The sequence below is a fragment of the Meles meles genome, chromosome 18, assembly GCF_922984935.1.
Source record: "Meles meles chromosome 18, mMelMel3.1 paternal haplotype, whole genome shotgun sequence".
Lineage (NCBI taxonomy): Eukaryota > Metazoa > Chordata > Mammalia > Carnivora > Mustelidae > Meles > Meles meles.
Genome location: NC_060083.1, coordinates 52,918,177 through 52,945,206, shown reverse-complemented (window position 1 = coordinate 52,945,206; position 27,030 = coordinate 52,918,177). Strand labels below are relative to the sequence as shown.

At 51.0% G+C, this 27,030-nt stretch overlaps 1 protein-coding gene across 3 annotated transcripts in view; it reads left to right on the top strand.

Annotated features, from left to right (window-relative positions):
* Positions 1–200: 200 nt before the first annotated feature.
* The window catches only part of FAM20A (FAM20A golgi associated secretory pathway pseudokinase), a 55,300-nt gene continuing 28,470 nt past the window's right edge, over positions 201–27,030 (top strand). For all 3 annotated transcript variants that reach the window (XM_045984269.1, XM_045984267.1, XM_045984268.1), the window contains exon 1: positions 201–1,254. In XM_045984269.1, the coding sequence (XP_045840225.1) occupies positions 860–1,254 (395 nt within the window). In that variant the 5' untranslated portion in view covers positions 201–859. The remainder of the gene's footprint in view (positions 1,255–27,030) is intronic.

The window sequence follows — 27,030 nt, the reverse complement described above, 5'->3', positions numbered from 1 at the left end:
AACACTTTCGGGGAATTGTCTTTTTTCTAAAAAAGGAAAATGAAAATAAAAGGTTGCGCGCGCGCGCACACACACACACACACACACACTCGCTGAGTCCCCGAAAGTGCCGGGACTGAGCCCGGAGCAGGGAATGTGGGAGGCCTGGGGCGAGGGGGATGGGCGCGAGGTGCCGGCTGGGTGACAAGGTGCAAGGGCAGAGCCCGCAGAGGCCCGGAGTTGGCTGGCGAGCTTGCGCCAGAGGCAGGTGCCAGCTGCGAGTGGGCGGAGGGGCGGGCGCGGGGCCAGGCGGGGGAGGCCCGGCGTCACCTCTGCCTCGAGGACTCGCGCGCGCAGACGAGCTCGTCCGGAGCAGCCGGGGGCACGGGCGTCCCCGCCATCCGCGAAAGGAGCCGCGGGAACGGTCGCCGCAGCCGCCCAGCGACAGCATCCTCTGGAGAGACGCCCCAGGCTCCGCAGCCGCCTTCCTCCTCTGGGAGGCGAGCGCCGCCGCCCGCTCCGGGAGCTCCCGCTCGCCACCGCCCCCGGCCCCGCCGCCCGTGCGCCCGCGGGGGGCAGCAGGCACCCGCGCCCCCCAGACCTTCCCTGCAGCGGGCTCCCGGGCGGGCGGCGCCGGGAGAGAAGGTGCAGAGACAGGGGCCCAGAGGCACCATCCTCTGGTCTCCACTCAGCGCGGAGCAGGGACGCCCGCCAGCACCGCGAGCCCCCACGCCGCGGGTCCCCAAGTTCAGGGGCGACACCCCTCCAAGGGGGGGGCAATCCCGCGCGGTGAGCACGCCGGCCCCGTCGACCCCGGCCGACCCTCGGCGCCCAGCGCCCGCCCGGGTCCCCGGAGACGCCCGCGCGCCCCGGCGGGGCCATGCCCGGGCTGCGCCGGGACCGCCTGCTGACCCTGCTGCTGCTGGGCGCGCTGCTCTCCGCCGACCTCTACTTCCACCTCTGGCCCCAGGTGCGGCGCCAGCTGCGGCCCCGGGAGGACCCGCGGGGCTGCCCGTGCGCCCGGCGCGCCTTGTCCCCCGCCCCGGACTCCGCGGCCGCCGCCTCCCCGAACCCCCGCGGCGCCGCGCGCAACTTTTCCCGAGCCCGGCCCGGCGCTGAGCGGCACGGCGGCCGCGGCTCCAAGCTGCAGGCCCTCTTCGCCCACCCGCTGTACCGCGTCCCGGAGGAACCGCCGCTCCTCGGGCCCGAGGACTCGCTCCTAGCCAGCCAGGAGGCGCTGCGGTACTACCGGAGGAAGGTGGCCCGCTGGAACAGGTGAGGACCCCGGGCGCCCGGCGCCCCCCGCGCGCGCTGCCCCGCCCCACCGCCCCCGCTCGGAGCTCCCGCTGGGCGCCCGGCGCGGCTAGTGTTCCCTGCCCGGACCCCACCAGCTGTTGGCGGACGGCAGAGTCCAGCCCCGAGTGCATCTCGGGGGGAGAAAGTTTCAGTGTAGCCCCACAGGGGAGAAATGCTCTTAGACTCTCCCCTCCAGCTCCCTGTTCACTCCTTAGTCCCGCTGCACTGTCCTGGGCCGTTGTCTCCCCTTTCTCCTTGTCCTGATGTGGGAAGCCGCTGCTGAACTCGGGTGTTCCGGAAAAGGTTCCCAAATAGAGCAACTCCAGAGCTGGTTCGAATTCCGCACTCCGCTTTGGACCTGGGCGCCTTCCAGAAAGCAATGCTACTCCCTGAAAACCCAGCTCTTTCTCTTAACTTACTCCTCTGCCCGGGTCAGAGATTACAAAAGGTCAGCTGGGGCGGAAAGTAAACGGTTAGTTTCCTGACCTGGTCACAGACCTGTTCTATTTAAAACCCGGCTTGTCCCTCTGGCCAGTGCTCTAACTTGAAGGTGGTTTTAGCATTGGGGTAATTTGGGCTGACACGGATCTGAGATTTGATGCTTTCACAGAGGAAGTAGAAAGCTACCTGGGAATTTTTAAAAATCCAAAGCAAAATGTAGCTGGGGGTCGAGGGGGAGGGAGGCGAAACCTATTTAGGATTCTCTTAAGAAGATGAATTTGTAAAAGGGCAGGAAGGGGGATGGTTTGGAGTGGGAGGCATAGTCAATACTGAGATGGGGGTAATGACAGAGACCTTCATATGAGCTGGAACTCTGTTTCGAAGTACAGACTTGTCTAAATATCACTGGCATCCAGAGTTCATTTTGAACCACACCCATGACTTTACTTACTGCAAGAGATTTCAAAATGAGATGTCATCAGAGGGTTTTATAGTCCCTGCGGAGGATGGGTAGACCATAAATCTCAGTGGCTGCCCAGGGCTAGCTCAATTTAACTGTTTGCTCGTTACTCTGTTAGCGCTAAGGCTGGCTGGGGCTTGGGGGAGGGAGGACTTTCAGAAAGCAAAAGGGGATGAAATGGGGAGCCCTTGGCTGAAATCGCTGTGGTGAATTTTGCAGCTCCGTGGCTGATGACTTTAGATTAGAAAAGAGCTGGTTCTCCGTTTCATTGCTAATTGGGTGTAATAAAAAGGCAATTTGAGAGTGTTTCTCAGACACTGTCATATTCAACATTACCTTGATTTCATCAATAATGTGGGCGTCAGGATCAATGGACTAGGAAATTTTGCCCTTAGAAAATCGTCTACATATCTGTGGAAGGTTCCAGAATGAGGGGACTGTGGGCGAAGTCGTTTGCTTTCGTAATCAGCATTCATGTATTCTCCTTTCTGTGGCCTTGCACTTCCTTATGTTCCTCCGGATCTTGAAGGAAAGTCCGGGAGAATATTTTTGGCAGAAACACAAAAATCTTTCTCACTGACATTTCCCACCATCGATTTTTGAGCTTGATTTCTACGCCATCATGTGTCACAAAAACACATTTCCTGGACAGAAATGATTTTGGTCATTTAACAGAGGATCGACCAATGGGGGCTGCTGACCTTGCTGTCTTCGGAGCTCACAGGGTAGTTTCGCGTGGTTGGTTGAAATGCAACAGCTGGGATATTTCTTTTCCTCTTCCTTTTCCTACCTCCAGACCTCAAGCGAGGTTTGTGGGCTGAAGCAGGAGAGGAAGCTGCATTCTCGAGGGTTGAAACTTGACCTCGGATTGCAAAGAACACCTGCCTTCACCAGACCTGTATGGCAAACGTCAGCGGGAGGATTCTAATAAGCCTATGTCCTATAAGCCTACGCCCTGTTACGTACGTCAGGGTTAGGAACGAACGTGGAGGACTCAGTGGCCAGTGTGAATTTGAAGGACGCCCAGAGTTCTGTTGTCAGAGAGAGTAACTCATTACCTGAAGCCAGAGAGTGCGCTGATGACTAGAAAGCACGTGAAAGTTTTGATGAAGTCCACACACATGCGACTGTGTGCTTCTCTGGCTACCCCGGGCCAAGGAAGGCTCCAGAGTTCTGTGCAAGCAAATCCTTAGAACAGACAGCAAAGGAAGAAACAGCGAATGACATTACTAGTTGTGTCTCTCTTGCACGGACAAGCCCTCCTTGTTTACAGCCGCAAGCCAGCCAGTATTTAAAAACTAGAGAGTTATAGACCTATACGGATGCCGCCGTGCCAATAATTACCTACCATTAACTGCTATCCAAAATAATTGTAGCAGCAAGCCATCTTTCAGGTAGTGAGAGAAGCTTTCAGGTAGTGAGAGAAGCCAAATCAGCATTCTTCATCCCTTGCCCAGAAGTGACCGTTAGTCTGAGTAATGTATTTTTTTCTTAACCACCATGCTAATAAGTCATGCTATGAAGTTGGAAGGTAGCTTTCTAACAATGTGAGCTCATTATCAACAGAAGGTAGGGAATGACCTAGTTTGTTTGTTTGTTTGGTTTTTTCTTTTTTTCTTCCAGCACATTCCTTTTTGATTTTGGTGGAAGGTGGAGCTTAGACATCATTTTGAATGTTTCCGTTTTCCATCAGTCTTTGTTAATTGCATGTCAAGATCAGGTGAAGTTCAAATGCAAGAGATACACTGTGTGTCCCGTAGAGTCTCCTGGGCTGACATTCAGGGTGTTCTGCAAACTTCCCCAACCCTCTGTTCCTCCCTCCCGTCCTCTCCTTCCTCCCTCAAAACGGAACTAAGTGTGGCACAATCCAAGCTAAAAATGCAATCAGGAAAGTGTTTCTGTCGGGTCATTGGTTGCTGATCACAACGAGGGAGGCAACTCCAGCTCCTTCAGGCACGATGACCCCTTTGGCACCTGTCTTGAATAGCGAAAAGCCAAGAGTGTGGGAGGAGTGAGGAGAGTGTTGTCTGCAGGACTTCAGGCCAGACACCAACCAGCCAGACGAGGCCGGAAGGCAGGGCTTACCTGGGGCACAGGTAACCGCTCACCTTGTTGCTCTCCTCTACCTCCTAGACATGCGGCTTCCTGGGCCGGTGGGCTGGTGGGTTTCTTCTCTGCTGACAGCTGCCCAAACCAGACAACATCTGTCCTTTGACATGTCACAAGTGGCCAGCTTGGCCTGGCCCCTTGCCCACGTATCTTTGGTTGGTCCCTCTGTAACCCTCTGATCATGACAGGCAAGGTCAAACAAGGTCATCCCCCTCCAACCCCACCAGTGTCGAAACTCCATCAGCTAGCACACAAACACAAATTCCCTACTCTCTGCTTTTCTTCCTTGACGTTTCCTCAGGTATGGGGAAGGGTGTCTTTTCCTACAATTACAGCGTCAGCATTTCTCAGAAGCCTGGATGTGTGTATCTGTGTTTTTCCCACCGGCCCGGGGACAGGAAGCACCTGTCTTTCCCTCTCCTCCTACCTACGTACGTGCTGTCACCGAAAGCAAGCCTAGCCCCAAGTTTCCCTTTGAAAATCACAGCAAAGAGACTGGGCAGCTTTTCAAAGATGACAGTTGTTTAAGGGGAGTAAATTGGCTCAAGTCTTTCTGGGGAAGCTTTGAGAAGATCCAGCAGGCAGGGCAGATAGAGGAGGGGTGGCGGGGTGGGGGAGGGGAAGGGAGGAGAAAAGGAGCCAGGGGTGATGAAAAAGAAGTCAGCTGGAAGTGAGAACCTGTTGGTCTAGGGGGGTTTGAAGGCCAAGCTTCTTCCCACCATGGCATCTGCGGAATGAAAAATACAATCTCTTCATTCTCACCCCCTCGGTCTCTCCCTCACCTGCCCCTTTGTCTCCTTCCTGCTGGTCTCAAGCCGGCCCCAGACCCTATGGAACATAGATCGGGAGTGGGCAACTCAACTTGCAAAGCAGCTACATGTCCAGCTTGTTCCTTCTGGATGGTGGCCTCTTGCCTTTCTCCCAGAATCACCAGGATCTTGGACCCGTGTCCGATTCTTCCATCAGTGATACCCGCCGGGCTAAGAAAGGAAACGGCCTCCTTTGGGCAGCACATGGACCTCCACCAGACCTGTGTGTGGTTAGCAGAGGGAGTAGGGACCCTGACTTCCATCTCTCTTTTCCAATTAGGGCTTTGCTTGACTGATTTGGGAAAACCTATTATTTTGGTGGTTTCTGCATCCCTGGACTTGTAGCTGGAGGAAACCTCTCCACTCTCCTCAGAGCCACAAACTCCAAACAGATGGTTTCTGAGAGGGCTGATCCAGAGGCCGTTTTCGGGTCCCTCCTTCTGCCTTCCAGAGCCCGGTCTTTACCACCATGACTGCAGCAAAGACTTATGTGGTGTTCGTCCGAGGAGTACAGGTACTTCTTGTGTCCAGATATATTAAAATGAAGCCCTTTGGTCAAACACGGGAGGACGTTTGTTAGCTGTTCCCTTGTTCCCAGCCCCTAACACTCTCTTTTCACTGTGCAAAGTTCTCATCAGTCCTGGGAACTCAACTGCCTAACAATTTGCACACAATCCCCTTACCTGAAACATGCTTGATCTGGCCCCGGTACTTCACAGAAACTTGCTAACTTGAGCTTTACAGTTTCCTTAGAAGGAAATGCATACGGTGGACAGAATTGCAAGATGGCCCCATTAGGTCCCCAGCCCTGGTATACACACACTTGTCTTCATTATTCAACCAAGTGCTAACCTGCGTACTGCTCTAAAGAATTTTACAGGTGTAATTAAGGTCCCCAATAGGTTGACCTTGAGATAGAGAGATTATCCAAGTATGCCTGACCTGATCACAGCAGCACTTTAAAAGGGGGGAGCTTTGGAGCACCTGAGTGGCTCAGTCAGTTGAAGATTGGGCTCAGGTCATGATCTCAGGGTCCTGGGATCGAGCCCCACATTGGGCTTTCTGCTCGGCATGGAGTCTGCTTGAGGATTCTCTCTCCTTCTCCCTCTGCCCCTCCCCAAGCTGGTGCACACACACATTCGCTCTCTCTCTCAAATAAATAAATTAATTAAAAAGGATAAAAAAGGAGGGAGTTTTCTCCAGCTGATGGAAGAAAAGAGAATCAGAGATTCAGAGTATGATACGGGTCTGATGGACCATTGCCAACTTGATGATGGAGGGGACCACATGGCAGGGGATACTTAGGGGTTAAGATTGGTCCTCAGGCGATGGCCTGCAGGGAAACAGGGAGGAAAACCAAAACCACAAGGAAATGAATTCTGCCAACAACAAGAATGAGCTCAGAAGCAGATTTTGCCCGAGTCTCCGGACAAGAACTCAGCCTGGTCGACAGCTGAACACCAACCCTGCAGAGCCAGCACGGAGAACACAGCTGAACTCCAACTCCGTGGGCTAACAGATGGGCGCGACTTTAAGCCAGTAAGGATCATGATAGTTGGTTACACAGCTGTAGCAAACAAATACAGTAGGGTTGCTTGTTCCGTTTCATAGAAGAAACTGGGAACTTGCTCACCTTACCTTCCACAGTCACGCCACCAGCAAACCTCACGTGGGCTTTGGACCCAGAGGGTCTGGATCCAGAATGCGGGCCCCAACCATTGGCTCCTCTGCTATGCATCCTTTGACATCCATAGGCCCTGCCTTTCCCTCTTCTGGAAAGGCTTTTCCGACCTACCTCCAGACGCTCTGGTCCCTCCCTGACTATACACACCCTCCCCTTAGAGCACCATATTATTTTTTATGACTGTAGCTGCCTGTGAGAGTGAACAGCATGCTTCTGTTGCTCCTGGCATGAAAAGCCCCCAGTTTGCGCGTAGTCTTCTGGTTTCCCATGGGATCCCCCCGCCCTGGGGCGGGGGGAGGGGGCGGAATCAGAGGAAATACTGCGAGCAAATAATTGGGAACAGACAACATCAGTATTGGGGGCTGTTAGGAAATGGCCTGTTGCATCCCATAAAGAAAAGGCCTCGAACCAAAACAACACCGACTGCAAAATCACCCCACCTGTAACTTCCTACCCCTCCCTATAGAGGTCTAAGACAAAACCACCCTACTGAGAGATCCTAAAATTTGGATCCGGGCTGGGTGTTCTCTTCATTGCAATACCTTAAATAAAGTCAATTTTAAAAGGGCGGGGAGGGGGGCCGAATCTGGGTGGCTCAGTGGATTAAGCCTCTGCCTTTGGCTCAGGTCATGATCTCAGGATCCTGGGATTGAGCCCCGCATCAGGCTCTCTGCTCAGTGGGGAGCCTGCTTCCCATCTCTCTCTGCCTGCTGCTCTGCCTACTTGTGATCTCTCTCTCTCTGTGTGTCAAATAAATAAATAAAAACCTTTGGGGAAAAAAAAAAAAGCCCTGAAGGAAAGTTGAGAAGGCATCAGGTGCCAGGAAGAGAGAATTTCCTTAGCTTCCTGTTCTCTGAGGAAGAGCAGCCAAGAAGTCTTGCATGAAAGCACGTGGGAAGCACCGAGACCCTGACTTCGCCAAAGCGTTCCTGGCGCTGCCCCTTGGCAGATGCTGACGTGTGTTTTTCTTGTGATTATTCGTTAAGCGCAAGGCTGACAAGAGCCCGTGGGTTCCGCCGAAGCAGGCTTGCATGGGGCAGAAAGCCGAGTTGGGGTACCACTCTCCACGGCTGCCACTTGAGTGGGACAGAATTTTCGAGGCCGTGGAGCAACTGTGAGCCTGTTGTTAGAGGCGCACACAGAGCCACGCCTCACAGAAGCCACAGCGAGGAGAAAACAAAACCAAAAAGGCGTCCCTCTTTTCGTGCCCTGTCCCTTGGCAGAATGTCCTGGGGTTGAAATGTGAAATCAGGACAGACTGAGTTTGAGAGCTGGGGAGATGCTGGCGTCCGGGACTTCAGAGGCCAAGCCCTGGGGGCGGCCAGTAGAATTTGGCTTGGGCAAGAGGCAAAGTTAAGAGTCAGGAAAATGTCTAATTTATTGGATCCCCGAGTAACAGACCCGTTCCATTTGGGAAGCCACGGGGAATCGAGAAGAGCGGAGAATCAGCCAGGAACCTGTAATAAAACTCAGCAAAATATGGCGAGTAAAAGAAAAAGCTTAAGGAGTGTTGGCACAGGGTCCCGTGGACTGAGAAGCCGGGCTGTTAAAAGAGGCTGGCCGGGGAAGAGGTGGAATTTTAGAAAACTTGGAAGACGTTGGTGGGTTAGAGGAGATCTCTGCTGGCAGGAGAACATCAGTGCGTCTGGCCCCCGGAAGCCACGCACAGAGCTCAGAGAGCAAACGTGCTGTTTGCACAAAGGGCAAGCTTCGTGGGTCGCAGGGAAATAGGTCTGATGATGCTGAGGGCAATGGAGAGTCTAAACGCGGGGACCAGTGGTCTCTCCTGGCCGATCCAAGTGGCCCACGGGGTCTCTGTTTCATCAGTTCAAATGGGAGTTTTCTCTTTCTGACTCATTTTCTTCCATGGCTGAACAGTTGCAAATTCTGTAGCAATAATGTATTTATCTGCACTTAACAGCTCAGCTCACGTTTTTCGCTCTAAGAATGATGTACAGCCTGTAGCTGCTTTTTACGCATCCTGCGCCCCTCGGAGCCGTCCGAGATGCTGAAGAAGGACCAACGGCAGCTCCACCGTCAAATCAAGCCCCTTTATTAACCGCTGTTCCGCTGCAGGGGATTTTTAACGGGGTCCCTGGACCCCACTGAGTTCAAGTGATGAAGTCTGTGTTTCCCTTAAATTTGACACCGAATTTGCATTCTGTGCAAATGCTTATTATTATCTTTGGAAAGTACACTTTGGTTTCAAGTGACAGAGACCCAACTCAAAGCAATGCGAGCTGGAAAAGAAAATGTTGAGACTCCAGTAATCAAAACTCAGCAAGGGCAGCCGTGCTTTCTGTCTCCCCACTTTGGATCCCCTCCTGCAGCTTCGTGTCCCGACAGTCCATCCTAGGACCAGACAGAAAAGGGCTTCTTCAATTTCCAAAAAGAAAGAGTCTGAGCAGAAATACCGATGGGCCCGTTCTGAGAAAACAGCCCCCTGTAGAAGATTGTGATGGGCCCACCTTTGAGGGGGCTGCCCACGCCTCAACCAATCACTGACGTCAGGGAGGCAGAGCTATTGGAAACACCTGTCAGTCTGGTGGCTCAGTGTGGGGAAGGGCAGTCCCCCAGAGTGACGCTGGGTGGACAGGGGGCAGGGGTCCTGGAGGAAGTACCCTGACCAGTGATGCTGGAAAGGGTCTCAGCTTAAGCGTAAGGCACTTTCTGACTCCTGCACACACTGTTCTGGAGTTTTAATTAAGGCTTTTAAAAACCAAATGTGGGGGCTCCTGGGTGGTTCAGTAGGTCAGGCGTCCATCTGCCTTTGGCTCAGGTCATGATCCCAGGGTCCTGGGATGGAGTCCCGCATGGGGGTTCCTTGCTCAGCGGGGAGTCTGCTTCTCCCTCTCCCTCTGCCTCTCCTTCTGCTTTTCACCCCCCTCCACCCCAGCTGATGTTTGCTCTCTCGTGCTCTGCTGTCTCTCTCTCTCTCACTCTCTCTCAAATAAATAAATAAATCTTTTAAAAATCATAATAAAAAATAAAACCAAATTCATTCATAACATATTCCTAACACGTGCAGACTTTTTATACCAACCATTAAAATCTTCCCAAGAACCGAGACATCTTTGTATTTGGGCTTAAATCAACCTTACTCCCTTCACGGGAGCCCAAGGAAGAAACTGATGTGGGCCCTGTGCATTCATGGACTCATTCTCTGTCTCCCGACAAGACATTCCACTTAAAGCCAAGACACCAGTGTGTCGATCCTGCCTTCCTTCAGAAATAAAGAGGGTTGAGTTGTGGTCCCTGAAGGCTCCTTGCTGCTCTGTTTTCCAAGCATAGCGCATTTTCGACCAAGATTTCTTCTTCAAAGTCTGTCAGAGCGAAAATATGGGGCATTTTCCATACGCTCCATGAACTTCTAGGGTTTTGGGAGGCGTTCCTCCGGTTCTGCAAATGATTGATTAATTTTCATCTTGAAAGAGTGTACTTCAAGATGATCTTAAGATGAGAAAACGCACACCGATTGTGTTTTGCATATGACAGCCCACTGAGCCTGTGGTAGGTTGTTCGTGGGGGGACAGATGGTTTTCTCGATCTTTGTTTAATTGAGGAGTATTCTGAGATTGCACGGTGCGCTGCTAAAATCTGTGTGTGTATCACGATTTTTTGTACTGTTACCAAAATAAGGTGTTAGAAATTAATCAGGTTCTGAAAGAAGATGATGTCTGTCTTCCATTACCCCCAAGTTTGAGTGCCTGAGTTTATAATCCTGTTATCCCTCTCATTTTTTTTTATTTTTTTTTAAAGATTTTATTTATTTATTTGACAGAGAGAGAGATCACAAGTAGGCAGAGAGGAAGGCAGAGAGAGAGAGGAGGAAGCAGGCTCCCTGCGGAGCAGAGATCCCGATGCGGGGCTCGATCCCAGGACCCTGAGATCATGACCTGAGCCAAAGGCAGCGGCTTAATCCACTGAGCCACCAAGGCGCCCCTATCCCTCTCCTTTTTATTGATTAGCTTTTAAAAATAAGTTTACATATTTTACCCCAGTAGACTTCTAATGATAAATTATAAATATTGCTTCTTTTTTGGCAATACCGTGTAAGATTTCTTTTGTAAGGAAGGTTCCACTTCCATAAATTTTTTTGAAACCATTGATTTGGAATGTGTGGAAATAGAGTAAATGTCTTTTATGCTTTTCTCTCAAATTGATGTGCCTAGAACCCGAGCTCCCTGCCCCTGCCCCCCCCCCCCCACCCAGTTGTTGGCAGTAATGAGAGCATCGCGCTTGCTAACAACCCTGCCTCCCATCACAGCTTTGCCAATGCTTCTGGCTACTTGAGCATGAGAGAGCCCCTTTTAGGGCTTGCTTTGCTGCACAACAAATCATTCCAAAATGCAGCGACTTAAAACAAGAACCATTAAAAAAAGAAGAAGAAGAAGAAGAAAAACAATGACAAGAAACATTTATTCGCTCATGATTCTGCAAGTCAGCATTTGGGCTGGGCTCAGCTAAGCCTTCTCCTGGTCTCTGCTGGGCTCCCTGAGACCTCCGTGGTCCGCTGCTCTATATGTTCTACTGATCCTGGATGTGCTCTCTTCCTTGCGGTTCCCTGTTTGGGACCTTGGCTGAGATGACTGGGGCTGTCCATGGCCTGTCATCCCCCAGTCAGCTAGTCCAGGCTCCGTCACATGGTGGTAGCAGGTTATCAAGAGAGAGGAGACGTGTGCACAGCCCCTGGAAGTCCTGCCTAGAGCTTCCGAAGTGTCACTTCTGCTTAGATACATCAAAGGCCATCTGGGGAGATTCAGGTCTCCCAGCCACCGGAGAAGAGGTAGTCTAATAACTTAGTACTGTTCCCCTGAGCAGGGCTCAGAGCAGGTCCCCTTTGCTGGTGAGTTATCAGGCAGTGAGCCGGTGACTCTAAGTGACAAGAACCTGCCCCATATGTCAGTGAGAAAGACGTCTAACATAACCCCCCCAAAATCGAATGACGCCGCTATGGACTGAATCATGTTCCCGCAAAAGTCGTACATTCCAGTTCCAACCTGCAGTACACCTCAGGACGTGACTGTGTTTGGGAAACTGGATGATTAAGATTAAGGTTAAATGAGGCCACAAGGGTGGCGCCTTAAGCCACTGTGCCCCGTGTCCTTGAAGGAAGACAGAGAGACAGGAGGGATACCTATGCACAGAGAGAAGGTCCTGTGAGGACACAGGGAGAAGGCGGCCCCCTTCAAGCCATGGAGATAGGCCTTGGGAGAAACCACATCCGCTGACACCTTGACCTTGGACTTCTAGCCTCCAGAACTGTGAGAAATAAACATCTGTTGTTTAAGCCACACCAGTCTGAGGAGTTCCATTACAGCAGCCGGAGCAGATGAATACAGAGGCCAGCTGCTGGGGAGACGTGATGGCTGATCTGCTGGCTTGGGCCTGCCTCCACCTCAGCTCCTGGGGCACCGGCAGTCATCGCTGAAATGATCCCCACCTCCCAGCACATTTCTTCCGGCTTTATGAATCCTCTGGGCCTCCCTTTCCAAGCCCTTGAAAACCCCCTTGGTCCCAGACGACACAGCCTCCATCCCCACTTACAGTCAAGGGCTTGTTTTGCTCTTCATTCAGACCTGTTTATGGACAGACGTTGAAGCTCCCCTTGTTCTGGAGACCATTTTTGAGGTCCGAAGCGGATACTGAGCTCTCTGTCTCCCTGCAGCCCCCCACGATGGTCCTAATCATCCCCAAAACTATGGACACTCTGATTGAATGGATCGAGGGCACAGCAGCATCTCACCAGGTGTTTAAAACTTGTTTTGTAAATTTTTTTAAGATTTTATTTATTTATTTGTCAGAGAGAGAGCGAGTGAGCGCACAAGCAGGGGGAGGGGCAGGGGGAGAGGGAGAAACAGTCTCCTCGCTGAACAAGGAGCCCAGTTAGGGGTTCTATCCCCTACCCTGAGCTGAAGGCAGATGCTTCACCGACTGAGCCACCCAGGTGTTCCTTGCTTTGCAAATTTTTAAACACTTCCTTTCCTATGAACCAACGTAATATTTAGAACAACGATGAAAATTTGTTTCCACCTCTCAGGTGTATCAAGAGTCTATATTTTTTAAAGATTTTATTTATTTTTTATTTGACAGAGATCACAAGTAGGCAGAGAGGCAGGCAGAGAGAGAGGAAGACAAGAGTCTGTATTTTATAAGAAAATTTCCAAAGACCATTATCCGTTCATTTATCTCTAGGGCATTTCTGAGAATAACTGTTAATATGATTAGCGGCATGAATGTGTAGAATCCTTTCTACTTCTTGAAACTCTTTTATTTATTTGTTAAGATTTTATTTATTTATTTGACAGAGAGAGCAGGAGCAGATAAGCAGGGGGAGTGGCAGAGGGAGAGGGACAAGAGGCTCCAAACTGAGCAGAGAGCCCGATGCAGGACTCGATCCCAGGACCCTGGGGTCAAGACCTGAGCCGAAGGCAGACGCTTAACCAACTGACCCACCCAGGCGTCCCTTCTTGAAGCTCTTTTCAGTAGTCTGTAATTAGTTCACCGTAGAAAAGGATGGGTCTTTACAGCCAGTAAGAGGCTGGCCGAGTGTCCCCGTGGAAAGACACCCAGGCAGTCTGTCTTTGAATATAAAGTAGTATCCTAGGCACCGGCCTCGGGCCGCGGACTCCGTGTAGGACCCCTGGGCAGAAAAGTGCTGTCTTATACCGCGACCCTCAGAGGCCACGCCTTCTGGAAAACCCGCCGCTGAAAGTTGCAAAAACCCCCTGAGTGCAATGGTCTCAAAGCAGCACAGGGGGAAATGTATGTGCCGTGTTTATCATCATCATCACGATTTGTGTCGTCATAATGTCAGAGTGAGAAAGGAGGTCGTCTAGGAGAGTTTGCTGTCAGGAAGTGAAATAGACCGTCAAGGACGGATTTTCATGCACACACCGCGTCGCTCAGTGGCCCGGGCCCCTTGGCAGGGAACACTTGGAGAGATCGATCTGCCACTCCTCGGGAAGTCACATCGCTAAGCCACTGGATGTTAGCGCTTCCTGAGCAAGTTCTGAGAAGGGAATTCGTGTCCTAGGGCTCCTGTAACAAATGTATTCTTTCGCGATTCTGGAGGCTGACTCGGAAACGCAGGGGTCACTTGGCAGAGGGCGCAGTGCTCTGTCCAGAGGCTCTGCCCGGGGGAACCAGTTCTTTGTCTCCTCCAACTCGTCGTGGCCACCAGCGTTCTCTGATTTGTGGCCACATCACTCTCAACCCTGCCTTCATGGTCCCTTCACCTCCTCTTCTGTCTCTGTGCACGTGGGTCTTCTCTGCTTCCTGTGTCTCTCCTGGAAGGACACGTGCCATTGGATCTGGGGCGCCCGTGGATGATCCAAGACCATCTCCTCTCAAAATCCTTAACTTTGTTCCATCTGCACAGACTCTATTTCCAAATAAGGTCCCGTTCACAGGTCCCAGGGATTAGGTTGTGGACATGAGGTCTTTTGGGAGACCACCCTGCAGGCCACTGCAGTCCCGTTCTGTTATGAATACAAAGGCGGTGAGTGACCATGGTTTTATTGTAAAAAAAAAAAATTTTTTTTTAAGATTTTATTTATTTGACAGACAGAGATCACAAGTAGGCAGAGAGAGAGGGGCGGAAGCAGGCTCCTCACTAAACAGAGAGCCCGATGCGGGGCTCGATCCCAGGACCCTAGGATCATGACCTGAGCTGAAGGCAGAGGCTTTAACCCACTGAGCCACCCAGGCGCCCCTGTAAAAAAACTTTTAAAAATAAAACATCATATAGTAGATAATCTTTTAAATATATCATGAAGACAATTATGATATGTCTCATGGTAAAATAAATATAAAATAGTTGAGCAAAACAAGTCAAAGGGAAAAGAAGATCCATGGGGCCTAGAGGGAAGAATGTCTCAGAACCCCTCTGTGAAAACCTGCCTGCCCCCGGGTTAGCTGTGCTCAGGAGAACCACTAGTCGTGTCTCTAGGGCAAGAGCTAGCCCATGGCCCAGGAAGGACACAGGGATTCCTGGAAATTTCCTGTTCTCCTCCTCCCTCACGTCCTGCACCTCAGAGGACACCATGTGATAGAAGGATCAGAGCCTCCACCTTCCCCAGACCAAGCGGCGCCGTGTCCCGCAGCAAGTCCATATGGCCATGACCCCGCGGGCCCTGTGCGGCCCAGGCCCAGCTCGCAGGACTGCTGGCCTGTCTTATCAAAGGAGAAAATTGACAGCGTTGAGGTTCCAGAGAAACAAGTGAAAGGCACCTCCTTTGGGCAGCCTCCCAACAAGCCTGCTGTTTTAACAGAGCTGCTTTTTAAAAAAATATATTTATTTATTTATTTGAGAGAGTGGCAAGGGAGAGTGCCAGCAGGGTGGGGGAATGGGGGCAGAGGGAGAGGGAGAAGCAGGCTCCCCGCTGAGCAGGGAGCCCAAAGTGGGACTCGATCCCATGACCACGGGATCATGACCTGAGCGGAAGGCGGACGCTTCACCGGCCAAGCCACCCAGCAGAGCCCACAGCAGAGCTTCTGATCGATGTTGACGGGCATTATATTTAGGATAAATTGCCCGGGAGCTCGTGGAGGGCGCTTCTCAGGGTTATCATTCAGCGCAGAGAGGGAGACGAGGCAGTTGGCTAAACCTGGAAGTCGGAACGGAAGGCTCTGCAGGAAGGTTGCATGGTCCAACGGGATGCGTGAGTGGATTCAAAGCCACCGACCTCTGTCCCGCGAGCAGCCAAAGGTCCAAGGGCGACCTGGATCCTCCTCACACAATCCTTCTGGAGCTGCTACGACAGGTGGGTCAAAGGGTAATCAAGACCACCCAGCCATATGCCGTGGCATGCGACTGCAAAATTGGGGGCTGGAAAAATAGTGAAAGACATTATAACCAAATGCCCACCTTCGATATTAAAAAACCATCAACAAAGCCACCACGAAATGCCAAATCTGAGCAGGAGAATTTAGTGAGGGCTCCTGCGGGTTAAACTCATTGCAAAATGTAACCGAATGAGGTGGCCTTCTGTTCTGTTATGAGCTGTAAATCTGGTCTGAGGAGGTCAGCCAGAAATGATGAGCTTGGATGTACGACGATCGTGCTGCCGCCCTTCCTTCTGGCAATAGTAGAGCTAGTGATCTGTTAAGGTTACTTGTAATCTGTGATGAGGAAAACTATTTTATCTGCATCTATGAAAATGCTTCTTCCTGACTTCCCTGGCGGGATCCACTCAGCCAAAAACATCAGTTATTCATTATGTATTACAAAAAAAAAATCAAGCAGATGGGCCAGAACGGTTACCAGCTGGCTCCTTCTTGCCCTTCAGGTCTCCTTTCAGCGCTTCCCACCCACAGGGGGCTTTCCTGTCCCCGTGACCTAAAGGGGTCCCAGGGCCTCATTTGCTGGCTCTTGCATCGTTTTCATCCGGACTCTTAACAGGACTTAACACCTTCTTGCTTATTGATAATCTCAGCATTTAACCTCACTAGGTCACAAGCTTTTTAAGGATTGTACTGAACTGAATGGATACGTTCACATCCTCATCCCCTGAATCTGTCATGGGTATACTTGGAAAAGGAAAAAAAGTCTTTGTAGATGCCATTACGTGAAGGATCTGGAGACGAGGAAATCATCCTGGATAATCTGGGTGTATCCTAATCCTAAAACAAGTGTCCTTTTTTTTTTTTAATTCTCACACTTTTTTACTTTATCTGAATGATAACAATCTGTTAGAACTTGTATATGTTCTTACATTTTCCTTTTTTTATATATAATTTTTTTATAAATATATAATGAATTATTAGCCCCAGGAGTACAGGTCTGTGAATCGCCAGGTTTACACACTTCACAGAACTCACCACAGCACATACCCTCCCCAATGTCCATCACCCAGCCACCCTCTCCCTACCCCCCCTCCCCCCGGCCACCCTCAGTCTGTTTTGTGACATTAAGAGTCACTTATGGTTTGTCACCCTCCCGATCCCATCTTGTTTCATTTATTCTCCTACCCCTCAAATCCCCCACGTTGCATCTCCACTTCCTCATATCAGGGAGATCATATGGTAGTTGTCCTTCTCTGATTGACTTATTTCACTAAGCATGATACCCTCTAGTTCCATCCACGTCATTGCAAATGGCAAGATTTCATTTCTTTTGATGACTGCATAGTATTCCTTAGTATATATATATACCACAGCTAGAGCTACCCTACGACCCAGCAATCGCACTACTGGGTATTTACCCAAAAGATACAAATGTAGTGATCCGAAGGGACACCTGCACCCCAATGTTTATAGCAGCAATGTCTACAATAGCCAAACTATGGAAAGAACCTAGATGTCCATCAACAGATGAATGGATAAAACAAGTGTCGTTTTAAGGAAAAACAGGGAGAATAGACACAGAAGAGGAGACAGCGTGAGCAAGAAAGCAGAAAGCAGAAAACGCCAACAACCACGAGAAGCCGGAAGAAGCGAAGAATTGATTCTCCTCCTGCAGCACCCCCGCCCCCCCGAAGGAGCAGAGACTTACTGACACCTCGCTGTCAAACTCCCGGACTCCAGAGCGGCGAGAACACTCAATTTCTGGAAAGCCCCCAAACTTGTGGTCATCTGTTATGGTCATCCCAGAAGGCTCTGGGATGGAGAAGGGTGGAGGCTTGCTTGTGTCTTTGGCAACGTAAGCCGGTATCTAAAAGGCTGGTTTGTACACAGTAGGTGCTTCATAAGTGTTTCGTGCATGAATGAGAAAAAGAGTACTTCAGAGGCCCTGTGAGCAGGCAGTTCGGGGTTGAAATCCTGGCTCTGCCACGAGTCGCCAGAGGCCCGAGGCCTGTCTTCTGGAGACCTGGTGTCCTCGTCAGCAGTGTGGCCTGGAATACCCACCCCGAGGGCATTGGAGGGCAGAGTGAGGTCACATACATAATGCCTTGACCATGGTGCCTGGTGCATACATACGACACTGAGTCTCCAACAGGGGAAGGACCGCTCACTGGTTATTCTTCTATGTTCGATGTGGGTGACTTGCCACGGGTCCGTCGCGAGCCTTATCCAGTTACGTGGGATTCTCAGTTGAAGCAGCAGCAGGCTTGGCCGGGTCCCACGGCCACGGGAAGAGCACCAGGGCCTCCAGCCCAGCCAGCACCCTGGCTTGCCTTGGCCACATCTGGTGCTTCCGGAGACAGAAAATGCATGGATAATTTCTCCACGGTCACCCGGACGTCGGACACCTAGTGCTTGCGGACGGACAGAACACGGAACCGGGTCCCGGTGCCATTAGCTTACCTCTTTCAGAGATCACATCGCTTCCCGCCCCACACACACACGCTTTGGAGTAAAAACGGGTCAACTAATGTTTGCCCACTGACATGACTTGAAATGACAGGAATCCTGCAGATTCCAGAAATGACTTTATTTTTTTTTTCTTCTTTTCTCTTTCCACAAGCATTTCTTAAGCCAATTAAATGGGCTGTTCTCTGCTCCCTGCAGACCTTTCCCTTGCAACAAAGCCTCCGGCGGGTCGGTGATGGTGGTCCTAGCTGACACCTGAGAAGTCCTTACTCCGGCGGGGGGGGAGGGGGGGGGCGAGGCACGCGCTGCCTCCTTCCCAAACTATCTCACTTAATCCTCACAACAACCCCGTAAGAGAGGTACTATTATTGTACGCATCTTCGGTGGAGGAGAAAGGCTCAGTGGGGTGAGGTTACACCAGAAACTGGGTTTCCAAGGCAGAAATTCAACACTGGCTTGAACTTCGCTTCCTATCTGAGGTCCGGTCCTGGCAGCGTAGCTGAAATGAGAGTCGAGAGCAGGAGGCCTGGGGGCTATGTTCTCAGAGTGACCCCTTGCATCGCAGTCTGGGGTGGGCTAGGCTGAAAGGCTCCCAGCCCTCAGCCATGGACACACAGATCGTGTGGGCTTCCCAGAGGGCAAGTTGGTGGTAAGCACCAAAAGCTGTAAAAATAGCTCAACTCATCCATTGTGATGCGTTCTAGACCTGTTCGTGATATATTTACGCCACAAAAAAAAATGTTTGCTTTTATCATCAGGGGGAAAAATCAGTGATGGTCAAATCCCTCCCCCATGTTCTAATTCCAGGCTTGGGTTTAATCACAGCAGCTCCAGGGACGGTCGCCGATCTGCCCCCTTGTGATTCAGGTCTCCTCTGCTTTGGGTCCCCTCCAGCTCAGACGCCCCTATCATGCTGGGTAGGTCTTACTCAACCGCTGAGCCAGAGCAGTGATCCCAGGAGGTCAGGTTGGGGTGGGGGACCAGTCAGCCCCGAGTGAAAACAAGCGAGTGGTCTGTTGCAACATAGCATGAACCCAGCTCGGAGAGGGGGAAGTGATTGTGTTTCAGCCAGAGAGAAACGAGTTTGTGTTGAGAAATCAGACCATTCGGCAAAGTCTCACTGAAATCTTGATACTGTCGTTGCTTTCCCAACAGCGGACAGATAAGCCCGTGTGCCTGGCGTTCTGGCCACCCTCTCCCTGATCTTTATGGGGGCCCATTGGTTGGCTAAGTAAGTCCTTGACAAAGCATCACTTTCCCTGCCGACTCTGGGGAAGAGCAGAAAAGGCTCGGGTTAGACACCCAGGCTGTTCCTTCATCTTTTCCGTTTACCACGTTGTTATGCCCCTTTGTGGGCCTTCATTTCCCCATCCAGAGACTGGAGGGATGATCGATTCACAGGGCTTGGGGGAGCTAGAATAAGACAATCCACGTAAAGGACCCCCACAATCCATGTCTAATAAGCTCTTCACAAACGCAAGTTAGTAACACTCAATAAAGACACATCCTATGTGAGCTAATACCACGAGAGCAAGGCACCAGCATCCACATACTCCCCTTGTGTCCCAGCCCCCCGGCAGCCAGGCGAGGCCATAGGACCAGTTCTAGCCAGTGGCAGGAGAGTAGACATGACCTACGTCACTTCCTGGCCAGTAGCGAACGCTCCAGGGCCTCTCTTACCTGAGCCTGATGGCCTTGGAAGGCCACCTGCTGGGATCTTGGCATATCCCCAAGGCCAGGTCTCTGAAGCATGCTGTGACCTTCACGAAACAAGTAGCAGGAGTAAGAAAGAAGCCTCTGTTGTGGGAAGCCACGGAGATCTCGGGATGACCCTGTGATTCCAGCAGAACCTGCCTCTAGTTCCCCAACACAGGGGTGAAAGAAACAGGACATGGATTTCTTTTTCTGAGGAACCCAGTCAGATGAAACTCTAAGCCCCCTTTCCTGTTAGGTTGGTTGGACATTTATTTACTCAAAGTCATCACGGGAGCCCTTTTTCCCAAACCCCTTCATGCTGGGGGGACATGCTTAAGGTCACAGGTGACAGAACAAGAGAGGAGGCCCCCTAGTTCATGTTTGTCACCTGGGCTTCTGCAGGTGGCTGGGGGGTCGGGGCGGGGGGACTCTGTTGGGTCTGTGCCAAGCTCAAACATAAGCTCAGGACTATTTGCTGGCGTGGGTTTCTGGTACCTGAAACATACCTTCCTAGGCACACCATGCAGTCACTTTCTGCCACCCTGGGTGGCCCCCAGGAAACAGACCAGACACACACCCCCCAGCCAACTTCCCTTTCCTAAGCAGTTTGTGGAATCTGCCTACTTCCCTTAATAGTTGATGCTTCGGTAGGCACATCCCACAGTCTGTCAAACTCCCCTGCCCAGCGTATCCCTTCATGGAGTTCAGGCTTTCCGAAAACCAAAAATGAAAAAAGCCAGAGAAGGAGAGGGGTAGCCTGTCTAAAGTTTGCCTGCGTGGTCCTCGGTCATAAACAGCCTTGGGGACAGGGAAACTCAAAAGCCCAGCTACCTCCTCAGAACAGAGATGGGAAAAATTCCACAAGAACAAAAAAAAAAAAAAACCCACAAAAATATCTCAATAAATTATCCTACCACATGGGTCATTGCTCGTGCAGAGGAGGAAAACAGGCCAAGGTCTACAATCACTCTCTCTCTCAGTTTGTAAACCCAATGGAAAAAAGAATGCCATGCAAATGAGCCCTAACTCAAGCTAGGTCGCCAGACCAAGGACTGGAAAGAATTCCATCCGTGGCTGAGCCACAAGGAAACTGGCCCACAAACCATGAAATTATGTACCCCCCCCAACCCGGCTAACCCCCAATTACAACCCCCTACATTACGATCTCCCTGCATTCAGACCTTTCTGTCCTTCAAATGCCCTTGCCTGTGTACCAGACCTTCAGGGAAAGCTCAAACATTTTTTGAACGTACATATGTTCTGATTGAACTTTGATTATCAGAGGACCCCGGGTGTGGCTTTTTAAGGTTCCTCTTTTTCTGGGTCCACTCCAAGGATGGCCACTAGACCTCGTTTCTGTCTTCTGCAGTCAGGAAAACAGTCCAGGAGAGAAAAGACCCTCATCTGCCCAATGTCGGTATCATTTGTTAACAGTGTGTGTGTGCGTGGGTGTAACGTTTATGCATGCGTCCTATGTGTGTGTACATGAGGCATCTCTCTGTTTATCTGGGGACCGCACAATGGGAAGATGGGAAGAACCAAAATGATGACATTTCAACAGATCTGCACCTCTTGCGGGGGACAGGTGTGTTAGCATTTTAGCCACGGGCTTGCGAAGCTGGGATAAGTCTGACAGCTCCGGACGTTCTGACTCCCATTCAGCATTTCTTTTTTTAAACCATTTAGAAACATTTTTAATTTTTGCTGCGCAGAAGATACTGGACGAATGTGGGAGGCCTGGAGGAAGACTTGTACACTGTCTACGGAAAATATTCAATTGCACAGAGTCCAGAACCCATCCCAGTGATTTTCAGGTCATGGTCAGAGGATTAAGCATCTTGTCTGCTTGTGATTCTGTGGCTGCAGTCCGGGGTCACTCTGCGTCAGCACTCCCGGCGTTTCGGGCTGATTTTCCGTTGCGCTCGGCTTTTCTATGTACCGAAAGGAGTTCAAGCACTTCCCTGAGCACTGCCCCCGCCACCTCCACTGCAAAAAGTTCTCCAAGTATCACCAGCCCCGGGGAGTGAAGTGGCCTCTTGTTGGGAAGCTCTTGGTCTTCGCCAGAGGCAGCAGTCCTATGGAAAAAATGGACGAACAGCTGTGGGACCCCAGTTCTATGAATCATTACATCATGGTTGGGTGAAGGGGTTCCTTGGTCCAGTATGAATCTTTAATGTTTCCCAAATGTGTCGTGTGCACCATGGAGTCCAGGAGGTGCCAACATGTGCTATGAACAGGAAGGGCTCTTGGGACGGGAGGGTTGGCTGCAGGACTTCCCAGAGCCTTTCCTGTCCTCCCACCACTGTGACTTGCCCAGAGAGGTTTCAGTGTGCGGCTCTTTCTAAATTTCTTTTTGAGCTACAAGTGATGGATGTAAGTCATGCTGGTGCTTAGCGCAGGCTTAGAATCTGGGAAACGTAGACCAGCTGGAAGGGATCTGCGCGTTCCCGGACTTGAGTCTGGGGGACCCGGAGACCGGGGATGGCTCTTACTTTCCTCTCCAGAGTGTCCAGTCTACTCACATCTTGGGCGATCGGTCTTAAAGTTGTTATGAAGATCGAGAAGCAGGTTTCCTGCTGAGGTCACTGTCTCAGCTCCTGGAATGTTCCTCCTCATTGCCACGGGTGTCTAGCCCATTCTGTGAAGCAAAATCAACAGGGTTTGCACGAAATGGATAAGTCTAGCCACTTTGATAAGATCTTTATTTTTTTCACACTTGGGAGCATGAGGACGGAGGGTTTCTTATTTTAGCTTAGATGTCCACCTCAGTTAAGCAAGTCATTTCATGCCTACCTGCCCAGCTGCATGTAGCTAATGTCTTTCGTGGTTACCCGCCCCGAGTGCGAAGGCTATGCATAGTGATGCCATCTCCACTTGGATGGGCCTCCTGGTTGCATGCATGGGGCTATGGATCTCTCTCCCTGGGGAGGAGCCTGGGGAGTCATCAGCGATCCTTGCTCAGAGCCCCAGTACAAGGAGCGAGAGGGTTGTCAATGGCCGGGGAGATGACAGACCTCCAGAGGGGTGGTGAGGAGGTGTCCTCAGGAGGTAGTCGCTGAGATTTCTGTCCCTGTTCTGCAGCGAATGCTCACCAGGCCGGTGACCTTGAGGCAGCTCCACACAGATCCCTAACTCAGGTCGGTCTCCTCACCTATGAAATGGGCCAACGGTGGACCTGCCTCCTTCATAATCGGGTAGTTGTGATGAGGAATGAGCCAGGGCTTGGGGAGTACCTGGCCCAGAGCAAGAGCCTCCTTGTGCTCACTGTGGACCACCGTATGGTGGATGAGCACCAGGGGGAGCGAAGGGCGCTGGCGACAGGTGTGAGGGGCTGGATCTCGGGAGCCATAGGGGAAGGGCGCAGCAGCCCGGGTTTGGATCAGGCTGAACACCTCCTGTTGCCTGTCATTGGGCTCTCAAGTGCTTGTGGGAGCTTGTTTCCTGGTCTGGCCAGATCTGTTGAAGGAGTTTAGTGCGCAGCCGGGTTTCAGAATCAGGGATGGAATGGAGAAGCATTACCTTTCTCCAGCCTATTAGCAGTCCCCTCCCCCAGGGCCAGCTCTCGGGCGTGGGAAAGGGGCTTCCTTAGGGGAACGCCTTTTGGACTTGCTCTCAGGAACCGTGGGGCCAAGAATCACTCCGTGGCTGGTGGTTTCTGTCGGCTCCGTTGGCTGTACCTGCCTGCGACCGCTTCTGCTAGAGCTGCCAAAACAGATGACCGCAAACTGGGTGGCTTAAAACACCAGAAATTTATTTTCTTACTTTCCGGAAGGCCAGAGTGCAAAGTCAACGTGCAGGCAAGGTCACGTTCTCTCCTAAGGCTCGGGGGGGGGGGGGGGGGGCACTCATTTGCCGCCACTTCCGGCTTCTGGTAATCCCAGGTCCCTTCACTCTGCTCACTGCCCCTGCGGTCACCTTGCCGCTGCCTCCTCTCTGCATCTCTCCCCCTGTGTGTCCGTCTTATAAGGATACTGTGATGATAGGCAGGCAACCCAGGATCATCGCCCCCTCTCCGGATCCCCAACTTAATCACATCTGCAAGTCCCTTTGGTCATAGAGGAAAATGTTCACAGGTTCCAAGATTAGGCATCCTTGGGGGGAGCCATTGCTCAGCCTACCGCGGGAGCCATCCTAGGGAATGTAGAATAGAGCTCTTGCTTTCACCCTCGTGAGCAGAACTCAGGGAACTGGGAAATTAAGCAGCTGTTGTGCAGAATTCTTCACCGCTCTCCTTCCTCACCAGCATGAGGCATATAGAGCCCTGTGATAATGGAGTCCCAGAAATCACAGTAATAATAACTCACATAAATAACAATGAATTTATTTAATCTTCACTAAAGTCACATAAGGAGGGTACATTTGCCATCACTACTTTTCAGATGGAGGGAGGCACAGAGAGGTCAGGTAACTTGCCACAGGTCACACAGCTGTGAGTGGTAGAGCCAGGACTCAGGACGCGGGACCTGCCTCTCCAGTCCCCTCTCTCTGGATTTGCAAACTCATTCTTAATGGACAGACACAGCAGCATCACCATCCATCACCTACCCCTAAAAATCACGCTTTGATCCACGAGCTAATGGAATCAGATGCTTTTTCCAAGCTGGAGGACAGACTCCGGGGGTGAGCGCTTGTCTGTCTTGGGAAATAAATCAAGGACATGAGGAGCACTTGGGGAAGTCACCTTGGGGTCTGAGGCTCCCGACCACTACTATTGCATCACAGTTCCCGTAGGCTTCCCTTGGCCTCAAGGGCACAGAGATGAATGGATCAGGAGGAGGATGAGTAGAAAGGGAAGAAATGGGAAATGTGCTCTTTGAACCCATGCGACCCAGTGGTGGGGAGACATCAGTCAGCAGCCCATGACCTGTGTATGAGGAACCACAGGCTTTGGACGGTGAGTCAAGCAGTCTGCTGAAGACTGGTCATTCTACATAATTCTATGGAGAGCACAGGCCACCAGCAGGAGCTCAAAGCTTGGGTCTCAGGAATAAAGTCCATGCGAATGGTGAACAGAAAAAGCCATTTCCGAAAGGCCACGCCCTTTTTGGCCTCAGTCACTTCTGCTCGATGCCATCGTTCTGACGGTCTCACACTCAGCTCCTGGCCAAGGGGATCCAGAAGGTCCAGGTAGATAAAGCCCCTAAAGCCTGCCCTAAGATAATGTGCTTGAAAGTGACGTGCTAGGCGCTAAGTAATTATTTCTGGATTGTGATTTGCATACCGGCCTGTCCGAGGCAGATTTACCAGGATGCGGATAAAGCTTCAGCCCAGGCTTCCCGAATTCCCCTGTGGGTGCTGGGAGCCATAGGGTGTGGAGGAAAGCCAGTTAGGGAGAGAGCCTGGTCCAAGTCAAGACGTATTTTGAGGTAAATATGGCATCTCAGAAGAAAGTCCTCAAGACACTCTTAATCTGTTGATATCTCGTCTCATTTTAAACAGACACTCTTGTGCCTAATGTTGTATTCATAATTTTGTACTCTCTTTCTTAAAAAATGGTCCTCCAAATATGTAAATGTCAGGCCCCACTAAACTTGGATCCTTCTTGGTCACCGGAGATACGGAACAATCCAAAGAAGCATGTTCCAGTCTCATTACCACCACAATAAACAACTCCGAATAAATGTTCTTTCTAAGGCCAGTGTCAAGGATAAGAATCCTGAAACAGACATATGGACCAAGCAGGTGCACAGATTTAAATGGAAAACCAAGCCCCATCGAGGCTCACTATAATGCTTTTTAAATTTTCTTCCTCATGGCGTGCTTTTGGAAATTCATAAAACGAGGAAAACCAGCCTTCGGAATTCTGCTCTAACCAAGAGCAAAACCCAGTGCAATTCCCATGTTCAAGAAATCCCCCTACCAAGTTTTGATCCTAGTGTTTTGGAGCCTGACAGCGTCTTTGCAGCAGGAAACGTGTTCAGACGTCTTGGAATCATTATTTATAGAGCATTTACTGTGTGCACAGCACTTTGCCAAATACTGAGGCGGAAGCAAAAGAAATCCAAGGCGGATCCTTCCCCTTGAGAAACGTAGAGCTTCTTAGTTGGGAAGAAAACAATGTGACTCTGAAATATTTCACTCCTGCTCAGTGACTCCTGCTCAGTCTCTCTTCTGAGGCTGGAGCAAAGGGACCACTACCCTGAGTTTCCAACAGAGAGGGTTTTGCCTGGGGGGCTGACACCCCATTCCCACCTTCCTCCCTCTGTTCAGGATCTGGGTGCAGATGGCCAGGGCTCCACGAACGCTCGAATACCATCCATCCTAGCATAGGTGATGGGATAGGGAGGGAACCTCGTTACGCCTCTGCACCTGGTACAGCACCTTCTAGAATTGCTCAGGAAGTAACAGCTCCAGGAAATGAACAGGGATTCAAGTCATTAGAAAATAATTAATGGACTCTCACCAGATTCCTCTGCAGGGTACCTCAGTGCGAGCTTTCATGGCGGAGGGAGTGTCATTTCTCATAACAGCTTCATAACCACCGAATTTAGCCCAAATATAAATTGGGTGGTCCACCAATGAAATAGCTACGTTCGAGCGGGCTTGGCATCGTTGTACTGCTTCTGGAAGGGATTCTGCGTCCAGACGCCAAGGAGAGACTTATTTCAGCAGAAAGGACGGAGGTTATTTCCCAAGATCAGCTCAGTCTGTCCTGATGCAGGAGAAGCAGGAAATTCGAAAGATGACACAGTTATTAAGAAGGAAGGAGGGCAGGTAGAATGACTGGAGATTTCAATGTTCTGGCAAACATGGGATATCCAAAAAGAAGCATGCAGATCAGCTTGCCGTGAATACGCTTGTGATTTCTGCTAACTGCCTTTCCAGAAAAATACAGCAAGTAGTTCCTTTTAGAGCTGTGCACCCACTCCGTGTGAGCCACGGAGTACTTCCACTCACTCCACAAAGATCTCTTAAGCCCCTCTTACATGCCAAATGCTCAGGACCAGTGTCAAGAAGAAAACAGAGAAACACTACTTCTGTGGTGCTTGGGTCTGATCAACAGAAACAAGTGTGAAATTGTAAGAGTGACGTGAACGAAGGAGAAGATATTATGCAATGGAACACGGAGGTGGCGATGTGGGACCCGACGTGGGTCAATGCTGACCTTCAAGGAAGGAAGGCTTGAGCTGGCAGCCAGATGAGAAGGATTTGGGAAAAGAGGGAATGAACCAGTGCCCCAGATAGAGGAAATAGCATGTTCCAAGTCCCTGCGGCAGGATGGATCAGTACCCTCGTGGCTGGAGTAGAGAAGCAGGCTTTAGACCAATGTCATCTGATAAAACTTTCCACGGTGTTGAAAATGT